The sequence below is a fragment of the Argopecten irradians genome, chromosome 10, assembly GCF_041381155.1.
Source record: "Argopecten irradians isolate NY chromosome 10, Ai_NY, whole genome shotgun sequence".
Lineage (NCBI taxonomy): Eukaryota > Metazoa > Mollusca > Bivalvia > Pectinida > Pectinidae > Argopecten > Argopecten irradians.
In genome coordinates, this window is record NC_091143.1 from 41,647,901 (window position 1) to 41,667,679 (window position 19,779).

The 19,779-nt window shown below is 34.5% G+C and overlaps 1 protein-coding gene across 2 annotated transcripts in view; it reads left to right on the forward strand.

Moving 5' to 3' along the window:
- Positions 1-19,424, forward strand: part of LOC138333935 (synaptotagmin-11-like) — a 41,344-nt gene extending 21,920 nt beyond the window's left edge. Inside the window, exons 2-4 of one of the 2 annotated variants that reach the window (XM_069282611.1) lie at positions 3,258-4,060; positions 13,445-13,577; positions 17,158-19,424. In XM_069282611.1, coding sequence (XP_069138712.1) covers positions 3,258-4,060; positions 13,445-13,577; positions 17,158-17,465 — 1,244 coding nt within the window. In that variant the 3' untranslated portion in view covers positions 17,466-19,424. The remainder of the gene's footprint in view (positions 1-3,257; positions 4,061-13,444; positions 13,578-17,157) is intronic. The other variant, XM_069282612.1, reaches the window with a different exon arrangement.
- The last annotated feature ends 355 nt before the right edge of the window (positions 19,425-19,779 follow it).

Here is a 19,779-nt window from a genome sequence, read left to right on the forward strand (position 1 = left end):
TGAAGTTCCGTTGTGAATGTAGCACTTTCTGGCATCTGTAGTTCTTTTATGTCATCTGTTGATCACTTGCCAATCCATGTATTCATTGTCATAAAATACAAGTAAATTTGCCTATAATGTTTTCATCTATGCTTGAAATATAATCAATCAAAAGTTTCATACAAATCTATTTGTGGTCTATTTACATAAGTCATTCCAATGAAATCCATATTTAATTTCCGGACCGGAAATAGATCTCTAAATTGCAATCTGTAAGTGGTACTCAAACACGACGATAATATTACCGAGAAAATCTATTTTCCTATAATCTATAGTATTATGACGAAACGTGTTTCATTGAGAACAATGGCGGAAATTACGTGACTAGAGATGAAATGATCCTACCTTTTTTCACTGAACAGTTCCATATTTTTATAGATTTACCAGCTCTGCAACGAGACAAATATAATTAGAAAGACACAAACCAGTGAAGGAAATAACGCATTTATCTCAACACGTTGAAATGAATAATAGCCAATTTATTATTCGATTTCACACTAGCCGGGAAAAGGTCGAACATCTTGAAAGTAACACGTAACCGGAAACGGATATATCGAGTTGGCGCATGCGGGTTAATCGTAACAAATGGTTTGAATTGAATTTGATTGCATATTAATTCTGACGTCTGTTTTCTCCGATGGAATGGTTTGACATTTTTTAAATATCGTTTTGTACAAAATCAATTCCGCGTTAGCCGTTTTCAACAAAGGCTATTTTAAAACTGACATTGCTTTACAGTTAACATGTGATGGGGAAAATGACAGTAGATGGCGTGATCGATATTTTCGTCTGTTTTACGACAGGAAATATCCACCGATTTCGCAATTTAATTGGCATTGATTGAAAATGTCTGTGAATGGGAGCCCTTATATTTCCAGTTATACTCTTCAGCCATGGTGCAATTGTCGGTGCTTATGGTAACATATTTCTTTTAGTGGTTGTTCTTTGATCACTGGTATCATCTCGGAAAATCGTAATTAATATTTTGCTATTATTCAAGGTTTTTTTAATTGTGCTATATGCTCATCATTAAACGAAAGAGAAGAAATCAGTTTTAGGTAGGATTTTTTTCAAGTAAAACATGCAGAAACTTCTTCCATAGGTATTTCAGAAAATATTAAACCGACTATAGTATTATCAAAAGATTTAATATTTTTTAGTATAGAACATATAACCGTGGTTAATAAAGTTTGATATGCATGAAAATCAAAATTTTACATTAAATTGTGTTTTGTACTTTTGTTTTGGCCATATATCAACCCAACTGAATATGAATTCAAATGACATGACAAAATGGATATAAAAATGTCTCATACCTAGCAATTTATTAGCAGTTTCAGAGAACAGTAAAATTCAACGTTTCTACTACAGAGAGTTGTGTCTTTGCCACGTGACTCGTGGTGATCACGTGACCGGTGACAACTGGTGGGAGTCATGTGATCTATAACAGCGGCGATAGAATCGTCTGTGCTACAGGAGACTATTCCACCTCAGGAATTCTCCACATCATTGATTTCATGTGTAATTTACATCCAGACAGGGTTCTTGATGTCAGTTGGCTTTGACAACGCGCTCTCAACAAAAGAGAGTCAGTGTATAAACCCATTAGTGATGGTCATGTCACACGAGCCGCCATTACCGGAAATAGACTGTGGCAAAACAAACGAGATTTGCATGTCGGCAGACGGTTTTTTAAAACCCCATCATTATTTGAAAAGTGGTTATTTTAAGTTCAGGTTTATTTATTTGCGGACGCATCAAATTACAGAAATGTTTATTTTCTATTTGCACTAGAATGCGGTTATATTTGATCAACAAACACTAACATAAATTTCATCTTCAGATGGCGTGCTCCCTTATTTGTTGCATGTATTGAAGCAGATAACTTGTTTTCTAATGATAATAACGACTTTGACTGTCACTTGGCCGACATCTGTACTAAAGTCTATAAAATGGTAGTTCCCAGTCCCACCCAAAGGCTCCCAAAACGCACGCATACACCACATCATATAAAAGATAGGCTACCCTTAAATAACTTACATTACATTCCCATAGAGGAATAAGTTTTAAAACTGACGAAAGTTGAAAATTATATATTTCAATTTGAGAATCTAAGATTTATTGGTGGATTCCATTGTACTAATACCAGCAATATCTGCTAAATACCAATTCATGCCTCGAATTATCTTTATGGCGTCGATTGTGCTCTAAAATGCGAACCCATGGAAGAAAGATATATCAACTATCGTAAAGTCACTACTCTATCCCAAAATAGCTTTGCTGTATTTATACAGAAGATGGGAAATAATAGCGAGACCCGCCCCGACATCACGTGCTACAGTCCTACCGGAGTCTAAGACTTGATTGTATTTCATCTGAATCGACAATCATCCATGTTCTATTTTGATTAAGACAGTTTTATGTGTAGTCGTTAGTATGATCTCACGCGTCCCATCGATCTTCTCAAGTAATTTCTTAGACTTTGAATAATTTCCTGCTGTTACCATGGAGACCGATATTTATGGCGTTGCAGTGGGTATCTGATATCCTTCCGGGACACTCAACACGCATGCGTGCCTACATGACAGCCACATGTTTAATCGCATAGCACCATGTTGATTTCCTACCTAAGCAAACACATTAATACAGACACAGGACATTAGCGTTGATATTTAGATAACCATTGCAAGAAATGTTAACAATAGCCATGTTTTTGTACTGATGGTGAACTGTTGATATGTATGATTGCTGATTTCATGATTATGATTTGTTTTATGTGGATAGGACTGGGTTGATACTTAAATAATAACAGAAATAAAAATTTTCATTATAAAATATTCCATCGTCCTGATGATTGGCTAAGTCCTCTCCTAAAAAATTACTTACATGGAATAAAAAAATGCCATATGCTACACATTCTCGAACCAGTTTTTACTCATTTTTAGTCATTTTTAGCTACAGGTAGACACAAACTGGAGTCTTTTATTTTCTTCCTCTAACATTTGTATTAAAATCATCGTATATATACTCCCTTTCTGCAATTTCAATTTTTATGGCCATACATACTATCACAGGAAAATTTCTGATAATATAGTTACGTTTTCTTCCTCTTCATTTCTATTTTTTACTTCCTCTTCTTTTAACGACTTTTGCCGTTGACATCCATCATGTTGAATATATGTTGATGAAGCATGCTAAAGGTACTATTTTTTTTCTAGTTTCAGCTTTCGGCATAGTTGGGATAGTAGCCGGTACCATCGTTTTCATCATACTGGCCACCATTGTAACATACAAATGCTATCGACGCCGGAGAGCCCAAGAAGTCCAGAGCAGGCTGTCGTCTGCCATCAAGAAAGGTCTTAAAGAAAGTACAAACGTCAAGAAAAGTAGTGTCTCATCACGCGGTACCCCAATGAAACACAAAGCTACCAGCCCTATCACTCCGCCGTCGCAGCACGACCTTGGATCTACCGAGCGTATGCTTCCGCCATCGCACTCAATGCAGTCAGAAAAAGAGTCCTCCGGACACATGAAATCAGAAGTATATGTTGAAAATGAAAAGGAAGGGAAAACACCAGAAAAAGAAGTTTGCATGAGAGAAAAACAAATTGATGAAAACAAAATACAGAAATTGGGCAACCTTCATTTTTCTGTGGAATATGATTCACTGAAGACCGCCTTACTTGTCACGATCCTTCGCGCTGTGGACCTTCCCCAGAGGGACCCAAGTTTAGGAGGTTGTGATCCCTATGTGAAGCTTCAGCTTCTCCCGGATAAAAGGCACAAGTGTAAGACAAGGGTTCTTCGGAAAACCCTCAGTCCAACTTACGACGAAACATTCACCTTCTATGGGATCAGTGAAAATCAGATTCAAGGAATTACTCTGCATTTCGTGGTCCTTAGCTTTGACCGTTTCTCGCGAGATGAGATCATCGGTGAGGTTGTGTATCCCCTAAATGGAGTGGACCCTACCCAAAAGGAAATCCATCTGACTAAAGAGATACACCCACGTCATCTTAAAGTAAGTAGCCACGTGATTTTGTATCATTTTGTTATTGTTATCGCTCACGGAATCAATTTAGGTAATGAATGGCATTATTATACACATGCTGTTTGCTTGTTTGCCAAGCAAGTAGCCGGTAATTTGTCTCTATGAAAAGGAACTCCCACGATTTGTTGATCAAGTTAACATACAAAGAACTCATCCATCATGAAAATAGATGGGGTATATGTATGGTTTCATGTTAGCTGGTTGGTAATCTTGATACTCAGTGGATATTCCGTGACGAAAAACTGTGAATATACAGGACCATATGCACTAAATGAATATTGCTAAAGAAGGTTCAGAGTCGCTTGCCTTTCATAACAAAAATGTTTCTCAAACTTCTCATTTTATTTTAATTTAATAATCAAGATGGTTTCATTTGTGTTTGACACAATATTACGTGACGGGTGAAATCGATGGTCAAAAGAACGCTTAAACTTTTATTCTATTCTCCTGGTACATAATCTGAACTCCACACACTAAATTGCATCTAGCCTGCTCTTGTAAGAATGTTGAACTAAGCAAAAAGGATTATACTGGTACTGTAGTTTAAATCTATACTTTGAACATAATTTATTTAGACTGTTTTAAAACAAATGTATCTTAAGTTGAACATTGAATTTTGAAGTGAAAGACAGACTTTAGTGAAAAATTTCCCCTATTTCATGCATTCTAAAGTGCAGTCAGTTGCAATATTAAGAGAAATGGCGTTCGGAAAATGGCTCCAACTAACAATTTAACTTTTATCTTAATGGGACGTCCCTGCCTGGTTCATTCAAGATTGATGAGGGATTACTGTGGTTGGGGACAGCAAGGCTATCCTGATCAAATCGCTAACTCACTTATTATTACTGTCTATTTACTAAAATTCGCGAATTCACTTAGGTTCGCGAAAATACTTCGCGGTTTTTTTCTCTCAGAAGCAAGGTTTTAATGTAAAAATATATCCCTATTAGTGATGCTTAAAAGGTTACAAAGAGGAAAATATTTCCCCGCGATTAAGTTCTAATAAGTAATCCGCGAAATTAAAGCTTCTATTAGAACTCTAGATCTAGATTATAGGGCTACTTAACAATCATTTACCACCACCTTCCTATACATTGTTTACATTATTATCTTAGCTTGTGTAGATAGTCATCTCCCCCAAAGAGCACAACAAAGCTAAATATACATGTTACTGGGACGAAATAGCGTTTACTGTTGAACGAAGTGGTTATAAGGATCTGTATTTTAATCAGATTGACATGACTGATATGGGGAACAGACGCTAAGCTATAGTTAATGGATAGTGTTATTTTGTTCATATTATTATTAATTTATTTACTGTACCGAATACACTGGTTTAGTAATCAATATCTACCGGAAATTACAATTATATGTTTACACTTACAACAATGAGCTTCAACAACTTTCTAAATCAGCATGATTGGGAATTATATTGGCGGAAAATTTCATGATTTATTCATAATTTGTTCTTGCATACTGCTTTAAAACAAGTTACATTGGGGTTATGCACTAAACGGAACGATCCATTTCATGACAAACTAATATCATTTCATAATGTATAAGTACAAAATCAATAATGTTTCTGTATAGCAATTTAAAGATTAATAAATTAATTAACAAAGAAGTGTCATAATGCATATTTTCGCGCGTGTAACGTCATGAAATCGTCATTGTAACAATGGCAGATGCCGTGACGACATCTCGATCGAGATGTAAACCCTGGGAGACCTATGAGCAGATACACAGCATCATTGATCGTTGTTTCCGCAAATAACATCGAATTCAGTAGAATTACTGTTTTGTAATGAGAACAGCGCCACATTTATGTCATTTGGGTGCGAAACTAACTGGATTACCTGATCAATTAAAATGGCTCTGCATGCAATACTGTTAGGGCGATCTTAATGCCATACATTAAGCCGTAATTTCGTACAAAAAAATACCTACATCAAGAAGCAGTGATGGTGTACGTGCCTTTGGTACAGTAGTTCAAGGTGATTGTATGCAAGAACAACCCAGGATTATATGTACAATACAACTTCAAACAATTAACCATGCTAGAATAGTTCTTCGCAGACGACAATCACGAATCAATGGTGGCAATCGAACAAACGTAACGACGCTTCAAGGTAATTCCCAATGTATGTAATTGTATCATCCTCTCGGATAGATCTATAAACACGCGTGTTTCAATTAATTAAAACTATCAATTAATACTGACAATAGTTGGAAGGGTGTGTTTACGCTTTGATTACGTATACGAATAATAGTATAACCAATCCCTGTTGTTCTTTCGAGGAAATGTAAGTTTCAACATGCACTTCCTTTTTCTGGTCGCGTGCTGAAGGCGTATGCGGAATAATTTCCATGTCATTTTTTCCAGAGGCGTATTTACTCTCAGAAAAGCAAAGGTGACATTCTATAGCAAGCCCTTTCTCGCTTGGTCGCGTGCTAGAACTGACTGTTAGTAGACTGACTTTGTTCTCCTGAAACGTCCTTCGTGTCTTAAAACTATATTTAAGACTTTGAACAAAATAAACCAATAAATATACCTTTCATTCAAAGAACACTTACATGATTTCTAATAAGAAATATCTTCAGACGAGATTGTTTCAATCGTGCGTATAACTACAAATGTAAACCGAAAATAGAAAATTATTTAGAGAAAATTATCAATATTTGTATATAAAATATGCATAATCTCACACAACGTTTAATGCTTTGACGCTTGTTATAGACCCCAATGGATCAAGCTAATGAGTTCAAAGCAATATACCTCAAGGTCATTGGGGTAATTGCTCTAAGTCTATTGTCTTGGTTGTATCTCAGGTCGCTATCCTGCTAAGCCCGACCGTTACATATTAGACATCGACTCTCTGAATCCTCTAGGGGGACACTAAACTTATTCATGATTAATTGGACACTACGTGGAAATAAGTCCGTCCTCGGAAGGATTAGGAAACCTTACTAGAACATCCAGAACATCCGGAAGGTGTTTCCCTGGTGTAAAAATGTCCATGAATTGATGTTTGGGTTTAATTGGTTTTCCTTGACGTGATCCAATCCTTGTCTTAGAAACGTGTTATATCTTACATGTGGGACATCAAAGATAGTACTTTTTTCTATCCGAATTGTTAAGAGTGAAACTGCGTCCATGGATTAAGTACGACGTTACCGGTGCCACGACTGATTCATCGAATTCACTGATAAAAAAAATCACAGAAAGTTGTAAAGAATAACAACCAATAATGAGTTGTGAAACAACTGACAGTCTGTCTTTGGGGTAATAAAGGACTCGATTTGTGTGCCTTTGTTAAATCGAGTCCGGTCAAACCAGCGCTCCTACTACATGCTATAAACACTAGTAAACATAACGGCTTTGTTATTTGGTGACAGAAATATGTACCTAACCCTGTGGACTTGCATAAATGAAATGTGCATTTTTTGCATATGTTGCCAAAATTTACAAATAACAATCTGCGAGTGCACAGTAATAAAAAGTCTGTCGATATTACCATTTCTTTATGCTTTTACTGACAACAATTTGTTTTCAACATCATTCAAACACATCTCTTTTACACTAAACAGATAAAAGAAAACACGTTGAAAAACTCCCTGTCTGTTACGTCATAAATATGGCAGATAGAGGCTACTGGCTAGGGTTTCTATAAAGGTTCCTCTTTTGACGTAAATTCCGCGTTAAATTATATCGTATAGATGCAATGCAGATTTTTCTTTCATACAATTATTTACTTTCGAAAATCATAAAAGGAAGTTGAACTCGTAAAAACAAGGATGGACACCGTGCAGTCAAGAAGAAAATTACTTTATCAAATCTACCGAGAGAAAAAAACAGCTTTTACTGTAATTTGTCCTGGTGCATATACCAAACTATTAAAGATGAAATCTTAACGCATGCAAGTTAAACTGTCACGTTTTTCATAGGCTGATTACATAATCACGCAATTCACAAACAATATCGCAAGAAAGCTTTTAGGGAATTTCCTACCACAGACTGGTAATTGAAATGTACCTAAAGATTCGTCTTCCGGCAAACAATTACCGTTAAAATCAAGTCACACGGGACACGTGATTTGCATAAATGCAATGTGCAGTACGTGTTAGCATAGACTGTAATACAGAGAGAGTGCGTGTATGCATTGAAAAACATCATAATAATCCTGAAGCAATTAGTTTATCTGAAGCTTTTTAATTGCGATTGATTACATTTACTTTAACGATTACATCATATCTGTCTCGTAAATTGTAGTAATTTCGTATAGTAAGTTTAAATTGCATCCAACTGGTGTTATGCTGCGCGCTAGTCAGAAGCAGAAACTACCACTAGCTATTTTTTGGTTATTGAATGAAATGAAACGTTGAGACAAAAAATAATGAATTAATCGATAAGAATAACAAGCAAACTGCTCGCATCAGTTCGTATGCTCTTATATCTGAGTGGGGAAAATACTAAAAGCAGATTAGGATCATGTAATCATTTTTAAAACGAAAAAAAGAACTAAATCACACATTACATTTGAGGTTTCAAGAAGGGAGGTGTGTGACATACTCACATACAGACCACCACAGCCGGGACATTATTTTCTGAATTTCAGCAGTGCAGGATTAAGTTAAGTCGCGTCGTTTCTCCCTGAAGACATCCCACTGACATCCTCGTGTGGGTGTCCATTATATCATGATATGTCAAAATATACAATAGGATTGTTTCCTAATATAAACAGGCTGTATAATATGAATAGCACACAGCATATAATGTCATATGATGGACTTTTAAATAGCATTATTGGTTCTCTATAATTGTGGTAGTGCATGCATTCTGTAAAAAGCAAAACTATCAATACGGAATACGCGTATATTATGTAATGCACAATTACATCATACACTGAAGAATCAATCTTGAAGCATACGCCTACTGTCTGATTTGGTTAGGAACCCATGTCTGTAATTATCTCAACATAGAAGAAATTATTTGAAAATAACTCAGTTCTGAAATTGAGTAGTTCAAAATGGCTGATTTATGACATTCCCTGACTTCTGATAATGTGGTTATAGAATACAGACTTTAAGCATGACTCATTCTGCATCTCGCACTTTAGATATATTGTAAAATAATCTTGAATTGACATATACGCAATAATAACTATTTCACAGATTTCGGGTTACCGAAAATTTTGCAGAATATATCCGACAAGCAACATATTTAGAATGAATCAAGGACTTTGGAATATTGAAATTTCTCTATTTAACCCTGACACATATTATTTACAATATATGTTAGATATCCTCTAAATTGTTTACTACCACTACGCAGGTAAGTCATCCATTATTAGTTTAAAATAATTCTTAGACATGTGTAAGACACTCAAGTCAATTATTATGTTTATCTACAGAAGTAAGTTACCATTATTTTTCCTAAAAGAGAATAATTTGATGATGCATCATACTTACAAGTACACCTTTTCGGATAAAAAATGAGTTTAAAATCAGAGTAGATCATTTTGTATTTAGTTATTGGTCACTAAATGCTAATGATTGTCATTATAGAAAAAAACAACATATATAATAACATGAAGGAACATACAAATCAAGACTTGCCTGTCTTTTTTCAGAGAAGATTTGGATCAAAATTCAAGAGATGAAATTTCCAAGAATTTGCTGGAATGTCATAATAACGAATCTAAATATGCTGACAGTTTTCTTTAAATGTCAATTGAAACAATATATTTCTTCATATTCCAAGTAATTGTATCATACTTCAACTTTAACACAACCACTTGTGATCTCTGGAGAACCAGCACTACAACTTAACGACCCTTCGGAGGCCAAACACTGTGTCATTATGATTGATATTCCATAATGGAAGCCGTGATCAAATCCAATATTGATACTATAATACTGTTAGCCATCCCACCGCTGACACCTCTTCGACTGAAGTGTCAGGTTATAATATATTTCATCAATGGATGACATTTGTAAACAAAGATTGGATATAGATATTTCTGAAATCGACTCGGGTTATGCTAAACCTGTAAATAGACTAATGGACATTGTTTTAGACTATGTTGGACCCGATAGTCGAGTAATTGAGATGGCTGGTATTTTACTATTTTACACATGGGATGCGGTTGGCGATTGGCTAAGGTGTCTGACATTTCCCCACAAACCGCCCACCTTTTGGCTACGGTTACCGAATGGTTAAGATGTATAACTCTCTACAGCTAGACCCCGATCATTGTGTCTTCAGTGGCATAGTACATCGGGCTAGGTATTGAGTTGCGTTTGCTAGATAATCGCTATTGGTAAAAATTTTCCTCCACAATGCACTCTGGTTCACCCTTAAATGGCAAGATCTATTTCAGAACGAAATTGAATAGAAAGCAAATAAAACTTGTGTAACATGTAATTATTCCAAGTTAATCAATCTTTACTTAAAGGACCATGCACCTCAACATTTTTTATGTTTATAAAGTACTGTCATCTTTGTTTCTAAAGGTGTCATCTTATTTAGTCGTGTTAGATTGATTTAATCTGCATTCAGAATTCTACACTTGTAATTTTTGCGCAATCGTATAAGATCAATTATACATACCATAAAATGATACAATGAATAGTCACATTAAGCTCTGATGATCAAAACTTCGTAAATTCAAACATCAAATCCCGTAGTATCGCATGCAGTCATTTAGAAGCTTTTCGATATGGTACGGTTCAAAAACAAATTGTACAACCAAAAACAAAAATTTATATTTTTGATATCAAGTTTACATACCGGTAACATGTTGATGTCTTACAATCTCCTTAAAGCTTTTATTTATCAATGATACGTTTCGTTCTATGCTCGTTTTGTTTGTTCACAAGAAATGTCCAAAGAAGCAAGCGGTTATGTAACCTTTAAAGATGCTCCACCGCTGACAAATGGTATTTTTCACTATCAAAAACAGCAGCAGACGATTATTTTTCTTCAGTTACAAAAATTACTTACTTTACACCATTACCATCGATGAAAAGTTTGAGCTTCTAATTTTACTTCAAGTTTAAAATATCGAAAATAATTAATTGCATCCCGAAAAAAATCCGTTACGCTATATCCTATATGGAATAATGTACTGATTGCGCATGCACCAAAGGCCAAATAAACTATTTTATATTGTATTTTGCGTTAACTAGACATATATATACGCGATTAAACACCAATTATTGTTCAAATTATGAATATCATTAAAATGCTCTGTCGGCGGTGGAGCATCTTTAAGGCTTTGCCAAAGCGAACTTTGATAATCTGAAGGTGGGAAAGAAAGCGGAAGATTCTGTCATCAAAGTATATGACCGGGCGTTATAAGTTTTACATCAGAATTCAGTACAAGTTATTATCACGTTCGTAGAAACGTGTCAATAAGATTATTAATTAGCAGACGACAACTCGTTAATGCCACAGACGTAATGGACCGAAGGGATATCAAATCCCTGTACTGGAAACCAATGGTACGTCATAGGGACATTGTGGCAAATTCCCACTGGTTGTTGATTAATTCTATTGTTTCCTATTTTAGCTCGTGATAAAATTGTGTCATTATTGTAATCCTTTCCTTTTTAGATTATCATCAAAGCTTATTTTGGGAGCGTGGTATTATCGAATTCTCTATTTGTCTGGGGTTTAGAGCAAATACATATATCAACATGTGATTTATGTACGCTATCAAGTTTCGATTTATTGGAAACTCTATAACGATTTATTCTTTAAAGTTATGAAATCCATATATGTTCTAATGGAATTCTCTTATTCTAATTTGTTCTGAATATCAGTTTTCTTCATCTCCAGGTTCCATGGGATTTCAATTAAATTTTGAAAAATGTCACTATTAAATTCTGGTAAAACATTATTGAATATATTTTATTTCAGTGTTTAGTATTATCTTTTAAAGACTAATACATTGACACTTTTTGCCTGGGATTTTTTTTCCGAGATATAAAATCTGAAATATGAACTACAATTAATACCGTTAATGTTAAATCATCGATTGTACCATGAGTTTTGCAGTTTTATGCGGACATGATAAAGACAATCTATCCCCAAACTTATCGTTCACTGTACACTGTTATACATCATACCAGAGATAAATATAGTATCACTTAAATATAGTTCCTATTGTATATTGTTCTTTTAGATTCTACTTTCCATACAGTGGATCATAAAAATTCTAAACATGGTTAGAGAATTTATGTGCCGACATAAACACCACACAATATGTTTCAAAGTTATCTTCCCCATCATATGGGCAGTACTATAAGGGGAAATGACAAAACATGGCAATAAAAAACCCCATTTCTCTCGACCACCCAGTGTGAAAAGTCATCCAATATGGCCGTGCTCTGACGTCATTTCCTGTAAACAGACCAAATCTCTGACGACATCTTGGGAATTCCAACGTACAGCAATCATGAGCCATGCTTATGCGCCGATAGTGGGAAAGACAAGAAATCAATGGCTTGTCCAGTTGGTGATTGTTTTTATTTGTCTGGCTTCTGTGTATGACTGTCAGCCTCAGTATTTACTGTAGCTGTACATGTTTGGAGGAAACATTAAGATATCATATAAATCACTGTAGCAAATTGTTTTGTGTCACAACTATATTACAAATCTAGTATCGGGCATTTTGGTAGTCAGTTGATTCGATGGACTGGAATATTAATACAATCTTTTCTCTTCTCTCATTGCTGATCACACATTGTTTCAAGGTGACTAAAATTTAATAATGATAATAATATATTTTATTTAACCAGGGCTGTACATTATTATTTAGACAAGTTTGATGTACAATATGATCATGCATCAATGCAGATTGTTATCTCAGATAAACAAATTATGACGATGACAAAACATTACAGTCCAGGTTCACAAATAATACAAAATGCTTTTTCATTAAAATAACAAATATATATGTAAGAACATCACAGTAATGTAATCTTAAACAAAGTCTTGTAATGCTGAAATGATTTCAACTTTTTGGTAGCAGGATCAGTCGTAGCAAGACCTCATGATCAGCTTCGTTGTTGGTCGAATCGCTATCCCCACCAATAACCAACTATCTTCTCACTAAGCTGACAAATACAGTTGTCTACATTATTCCTAATATGGTTAAGTAATTTATCAACAAGACATCCATACGAACGTACATTATTTTGTGTTAACTTACAGCAAACTTTGATATATAAGAATAAATGCCTAGAATGGCATGGTGCCATAATTAATACCTCGACTATTTTGTTTATTGTTTATTTTAAAAAAATTATCACTTTTGTCACTGTCTGATTGTCTCCCTTTGGTTTTTTCAGTTCCAGATGCAGGGCCGAGGAGAACTACTCGTGTCCCTATGTTACCAGCCCGCCGCTAACCGCCTCACTGTCGTTGTGCTGAAAGCCAGAAACCTACCAAAGATGGACATCACGGGGCTGTCAGGTGAGAATTGTAGGTTACTTTCACTTTCACTTTCATTTTTTACGTCATTAAAATGTTTGTCTTGTCCCTATTTAATGCTTATCATAAAAGAGTATGACAGACTATTTGATCGATGCCAGTACAATGTGACCGGATGAGGTGTGGTGTTTGGTGTCTTTGTTTTTTCAGTAAGATAGCACTATATTTTTGCAGTCTCCCACAACAAACATGCTCTCTCATTTCCTACAAATTATTACCAAGAAGGAAATCTGCACTTACGATCATGGGCGTTGATACAACGTTAAGCATCACAAATCGTATTCAAACACATTCCACAAACAGGTTACCTTTATTACAGCAAACAGACTATATTTTGCTTGTCGTTGTCCACAGAGCCTTAATTGGAGCCTCATCATTACATTACATATGATAAAAGATTTTTGTATTTATACATGATAACAGCAGCAAGGTCGATCAGGAGTGGTTGTCTGCGTAAACAAAAGTCAATTTCAAAGGAGAGCGTGTACATAAGAGTTCACATCAAGCGTTGTTTAATACGCATGCGTTGTTTATCATTGTCGCCAGAATAGCTTGACTGAATCAATATCATCCCCACATAACTCTTTAATTGCCAAGATAACCTGCAAATACATTGGCTAAGGCATAACATGGTTAATATTTAAAGATATTTGTGTTAGGTCGTGTCACAGTTCTGTTCATGATGATTCACTCGTTAGATTGAACTCTGCCGAACAACACAGCAGGTCCTATATAGAACAGCATTGCTATTGTACGATGAATATGTATAGAATCTCTTGAATCACACAAAGGCAAGCATCAGTACATTTTATTATGCATTATGAAAATATATTGAAAAGGGGAAAATAAGGCAAAATACAGGTACTGATCGTAAATAAATGCCTTTTTTCTTGGAACTTTGGATTTCTTCCTTATTTCAAACCCACCAGATATACCCCAAAGATTATATAATAACTATTTATTGGGCATAACAACACAATATAAACAAATAAATTATTGTATGAAGATAATAACAGTGATAGTAACCCATGGAGTATCGAGGATGCAAGGATACAAAATATCCACAATTATGCAATGCCAATAAAAACATCGAGTTATAAATTCTTTACTGAATATGAAAACCGCAATTTATGATAATCTAATTACTCTCAATGGCGCACTTATATAGTATTTTTGTATAAATTGTCAGATATTGATTTTCACATCGACCATCCAAACTTAATAACACTTTAAACAAAACTCCATGATGTAATTGCATAACGAACACATTACCAGCTTCTGAAACCTTTTAATATGCTATTCTTGGGTGATGGATCCAAAGCTCTAAAAAGCCCCATTGTTCATATGTCACAATCAGCTGATTGTATTTGTTATGTCACGTGACGGACCATTGTTATGTATTTTCTCTTCGTACCTGTTACAGACAAATTAATGATCTAAAACATAATTGATTTCTTAACATGCTGGTCATTTATCATATCCTATCAATAAGGTTTTAGATTGGAGTACTCTCAATATAACATTTTATACAGTTATCATAAATAAGATTGATTTTCAAATTATAATGTGTCAAATAAATATGCGTTTCATGAGAGAGCTGTTAGATTGGAATTTAGCAATTTTGATATGTTTTCATAACAAAAACTTTATCAATAAATTTGGTTTTCAAATTATGATGTGTTCAATAAGCTGTTTCAGATTGGAATACTTGTTTTTCATAATAAAGGAATTAAAATTGATTTTTAAAAACATGTGTACAATATGCAATGTTTATAATCGTATTTCAGTTTATGAAAACATTACAGAACCCATAGATTAGTGGATCTTTCCATAATAGAAAATGATATTACCGACAACTATCTAGGAAAGGCTTTGAAGGCTCCAAACTCTAGAATTACATACTAAGTATATTGTACACTGAGGTGAACAGTGCAAACATTCGGAAACCTCCATGTCAGCTGCAAGCATAATTTAGATATGAGTTCAGATCTGTCCGTGACAACATTTGTCTGTATACAATGTACGTCCATACGAGTCTGACTGTTTAAATGCCCGCAAAACGTCCTGAGGGAAACGTCGCAATGTAATTATAAATTCCACAAACACAGCTATTGCTTTCTGTCTCCCTCTTAGTTTCGTGTTTATTGTCGCCTGGCGCGACTTCATGGTATTTTACCAGGCCAATTGTCTCCTTACCGTAAACAAAACAAGCATGGTTAGGCTATTAAGGCATTTTGATTTAAAATTTTGTATATGATTTTAAGGTATTATTAGCATAATTCACTGATTGGAGTAAAAATTTTGAAAACCTTCTTTGGTTAAAAAATTCACATTGAATGTAAGCCCTTTCTGTAGAACATTTCTTTTGTAACTTCATCAACCTGAGGCTAAAACAATATGCATTATGCATTTTATCTTATGATCTATTGAATCCTTATCTATAACACATGAAACAAATTCCATTACTTTATTGAAAAAATAAATATTTTTTAAAAACATGGCTTACGATTAAAAATTATTCGTTCCTGGTGTGTGTCTCTTTGTCTAATAGATCGTGAATCACGAATCATTTCAAGGTATGTTTAGAGTTGATAGAATGTGATAGAATAAAAAAAAATAACCAATCTATTTCCACCTCCAAACAAATTAAGGTTCTGGACTTTCTTTATTGTCCATGAAATCACCAGGAGACTTGGTCGATCCGTCTCGAGGAGATAAATATAGACAGACATTCTTATAATAAAATTACGGTATAACACCAACTTGTGTCTGGTCCGCTTTACGACACTCCTGCTTTACGTCACGTGGTGTCATATTCAGACTGAAATATATCGATTTATACACGTGCTTAATTTACATTATGATATAACGTACTTAGTGATTGTTGTAGGGCATTTTTTGTGTTTCACTATCAAAACAGTTGAAGGTAGGATAGGTTCAGTCAATGCTACATCTCATCTTACTCATTTCTACCCTTTTTCTTGTAAATGAAAGGCAACAGTCATAAATTACAATTCATACAAATAAAAGTTTTAATACTAGTGCTTTGCACCAAGTCTCCTGATAATATACACCCGAAAATTCCAGTGAAATGCTTTAAGTTGTGTTATTTTTTTTCTTATAAATATAATTGTACATGATTATCAAATCATGAGATCCTCGTCGAGAGTTTAAACTAATTCAATTCTGAGTTAACATGATTGTGAACTAGGAACCGCGGTGGTCGATTGATTACGATTCTCCAACACATTACTACTAGCCCTCCATTTGGGTAACCAGTTCGATTCTCCAACACATTACTACTAGCCCTCCATTTGGGTAACCAGTTCGAATCCCATGTGGGACAGTTGCCAGGTACTGTTCGCTGGTCGGTCATTTATCTCCGAATACTGTTGCTTCCTTCAACATTTAATCCCATTACGTCCTTAAATAACCTGTTTGGTAATAGGGCGTTACACTAACAAACCAAACGATTGTAAACAAAAGTTAACATTATCAGACTCAATATTACATAAAACATCAAGAGGCACAACAATTTGGTATTCTGATCATTGTATTTCATATGTTGCAGATCCCTATGTCAAGATATATCTTCTCTACAATGGCCAAAGAATCGCTAAAAAGAAGACGCATGTGAAAAAGCGAACACTGAACCCCGTATTTAACGAGTCCTTCCTGTTTGATGTTCCATACAATGAGGGTCTACAGAACATCAGCCTGGAGTTTCTCGTGCTCGATTGGGACCGCGTGACGAAGAACGAGGTGATTGGTCGGTTGGAGGTTGGCGCGAGAAGCAGTAGCCAACAGCTGCACCACTGGAGCGAGGTCATCAACTGCCCGCGTAAGCAGATCGCCGAGTGGCACAAGTTGAAGGAATGAGAATGACGTTTATTTAACTGAGCTTGAGGCTAGCCAATCTGGCTATACAGTGACTTACATGCAGTAATTTAAACTTTAATGTATAATTGATATAAACAAGTTGTTATTACAAAATGCAATGTATTGAGGAAGCGCTCGGCAATAGTGGAATTAATTATATATAGTTTAAGTTACATGCATGTAAAAGGATTCAATCAGGAACTTACCAAGAAAAAAATCTCCACAGCGGACGGTGTTTCATAAAATGTATGGGTGTAAAAATATGAATATGTACATTGAAATACAAAAAGATATTTCCATATGTACAGTTCATTGAAATATGAAAAAATTATATGAATTATATTATATCAAATACTGAAACACGAATAATGGTAGTATTCAAATCATCATGTTAGTATTAAAGAAAACGATTTGTTCATATGAATTGACCTTCAACGTTTGCATGGTCAAAGGTCAATCAATGCTTTGTTGACAATTTTCTTCTGCTCTAAATCTTGTTGAAAATGAGAATGTATATAAATAATCATTCATAGAAGACATTATTTACAAACTGTTAAGAAACATCTATGAACCTTCATGATACCTTCCGAGAGTAATATCTCTTCGGAACTTATCCAATACGTAATGACTTTTCATCATTACAAGGATTTCGACAATTTCACTCCATTAAAGGATTGTATTCAGCCCGAATGTGGTCAGTGAAGCGAACTATCCATCCGTTAAAGACAAAATACAAAGTATTGTGTGATATGGACTGACCTTCACGGTAAGCAAGATTGCCAAGACATGACGTCATGCAGACCATGTGTTGTCCTAGCTTTTTGCTTACACCAAAACCAATTCCGCCGTTATCATATCCACCGACTCCCGACTCCTATACGAAACAAGTCATTGAGTTCTTTGTATTTGAGATATCGTCGTTGGAAGAACAAAGAACAGCAATTGCTACTTTCTTGATATGTTAATGATCCCGTGTATTTTGTATCATTTCGCCAAAGGTTTCGTGTTCTTGTTTGAATGTTTGGGATAAATAAATATCTTTGTAATATTGGTCTTAACACCATCATTGAATGACTCAAATATCTTAGAATGTTGAACAAGTATATCAACCCATTTATATATTTTGCCTTGGCCTTCAGAATATGAGCAAATTTTCGTTTAATATGAAATATGTCATGATATTTTTCTTTTACAGCAGAAATTGCCTATTCTGAGTATTTCTTTCAACTTTACGAACGACTGATTTAAAGACACAGCTAATATGATTTGTATCAAAGCAACAGGATGCTAAAGCGAGGTTCAAGATGACACGGCAAGATGTGCAATTGTTTAAGTCGAAATTGGTTGAATTGAGTCCTATGCTGATAATTCGAGAAATTGAGATTTAGATTGATGATATGAAGAATCATGCCCAAATAGTCGAAGTTTTAAGAAAAATCGGGAAACTGAAGTTTATCAGTCTCTCATATGATTGATATATTTCGATATATTGAAATCTGGTAATTTTAACAAGTATTGTGAATTCGATATATCGAGGTTTGATAAAAAAAACTTCTATCGATGTCAGAAAGCAATGATGGCTTTAAATGTTTGTATTTTTGTAGGTAATTATTCCAATTAATTACTGGAAAAAAGTGACGTAAATCGACACAAAAATTGTTGCTGTTGTTTATTGACGACAATATTATGTGAAATGTCATATTTTATTTACTTTTTGGAACAATTAGTATAAGTATAATTAATTAAAAGTTATAATAGAAAGACTTTCCTTCGTAACAAGAGGAAGATTGTTGTTGATAAAGATATTTTGCTATAATATATTTTTCAAGGAAATTGTTGCATTCAATAGCTGTTTTTTGTCTTTTTGTCGTCTATAACGTAGAAAAAATATCCTAGTGAAAAATTACATTGGAAAATGATCTAAATGATAAACGATGAAATAAACTGTTGCACATCACATGTACTGTTGTTTTCTTTCTTTTTTTCTTCAAAATCTTTCCTGAAACATGATGTTTTTATTCGGATCTACAAGAGGTGAAAACTCTTACAGATTATGCAATACTATTGATATATGAAGATGAAATGAAAAGAAAAAATCAGCAGAAAGAAATTTTTGTTTCCATATGTATATTTAATATTTCTTTGGCATCGACTTCTTCAACATCTTCGAACGATTTTCAAAAGAGATGCATCGACCTTTTATGATAAACCAACATCTCGGATACTTTTAGAATATTATAGTTTTGCGGAAGCTGTGAGCTTTTTAAACAAATATATTTCTCCTGTCAATAAGTACGAATGAACGAACGAATGA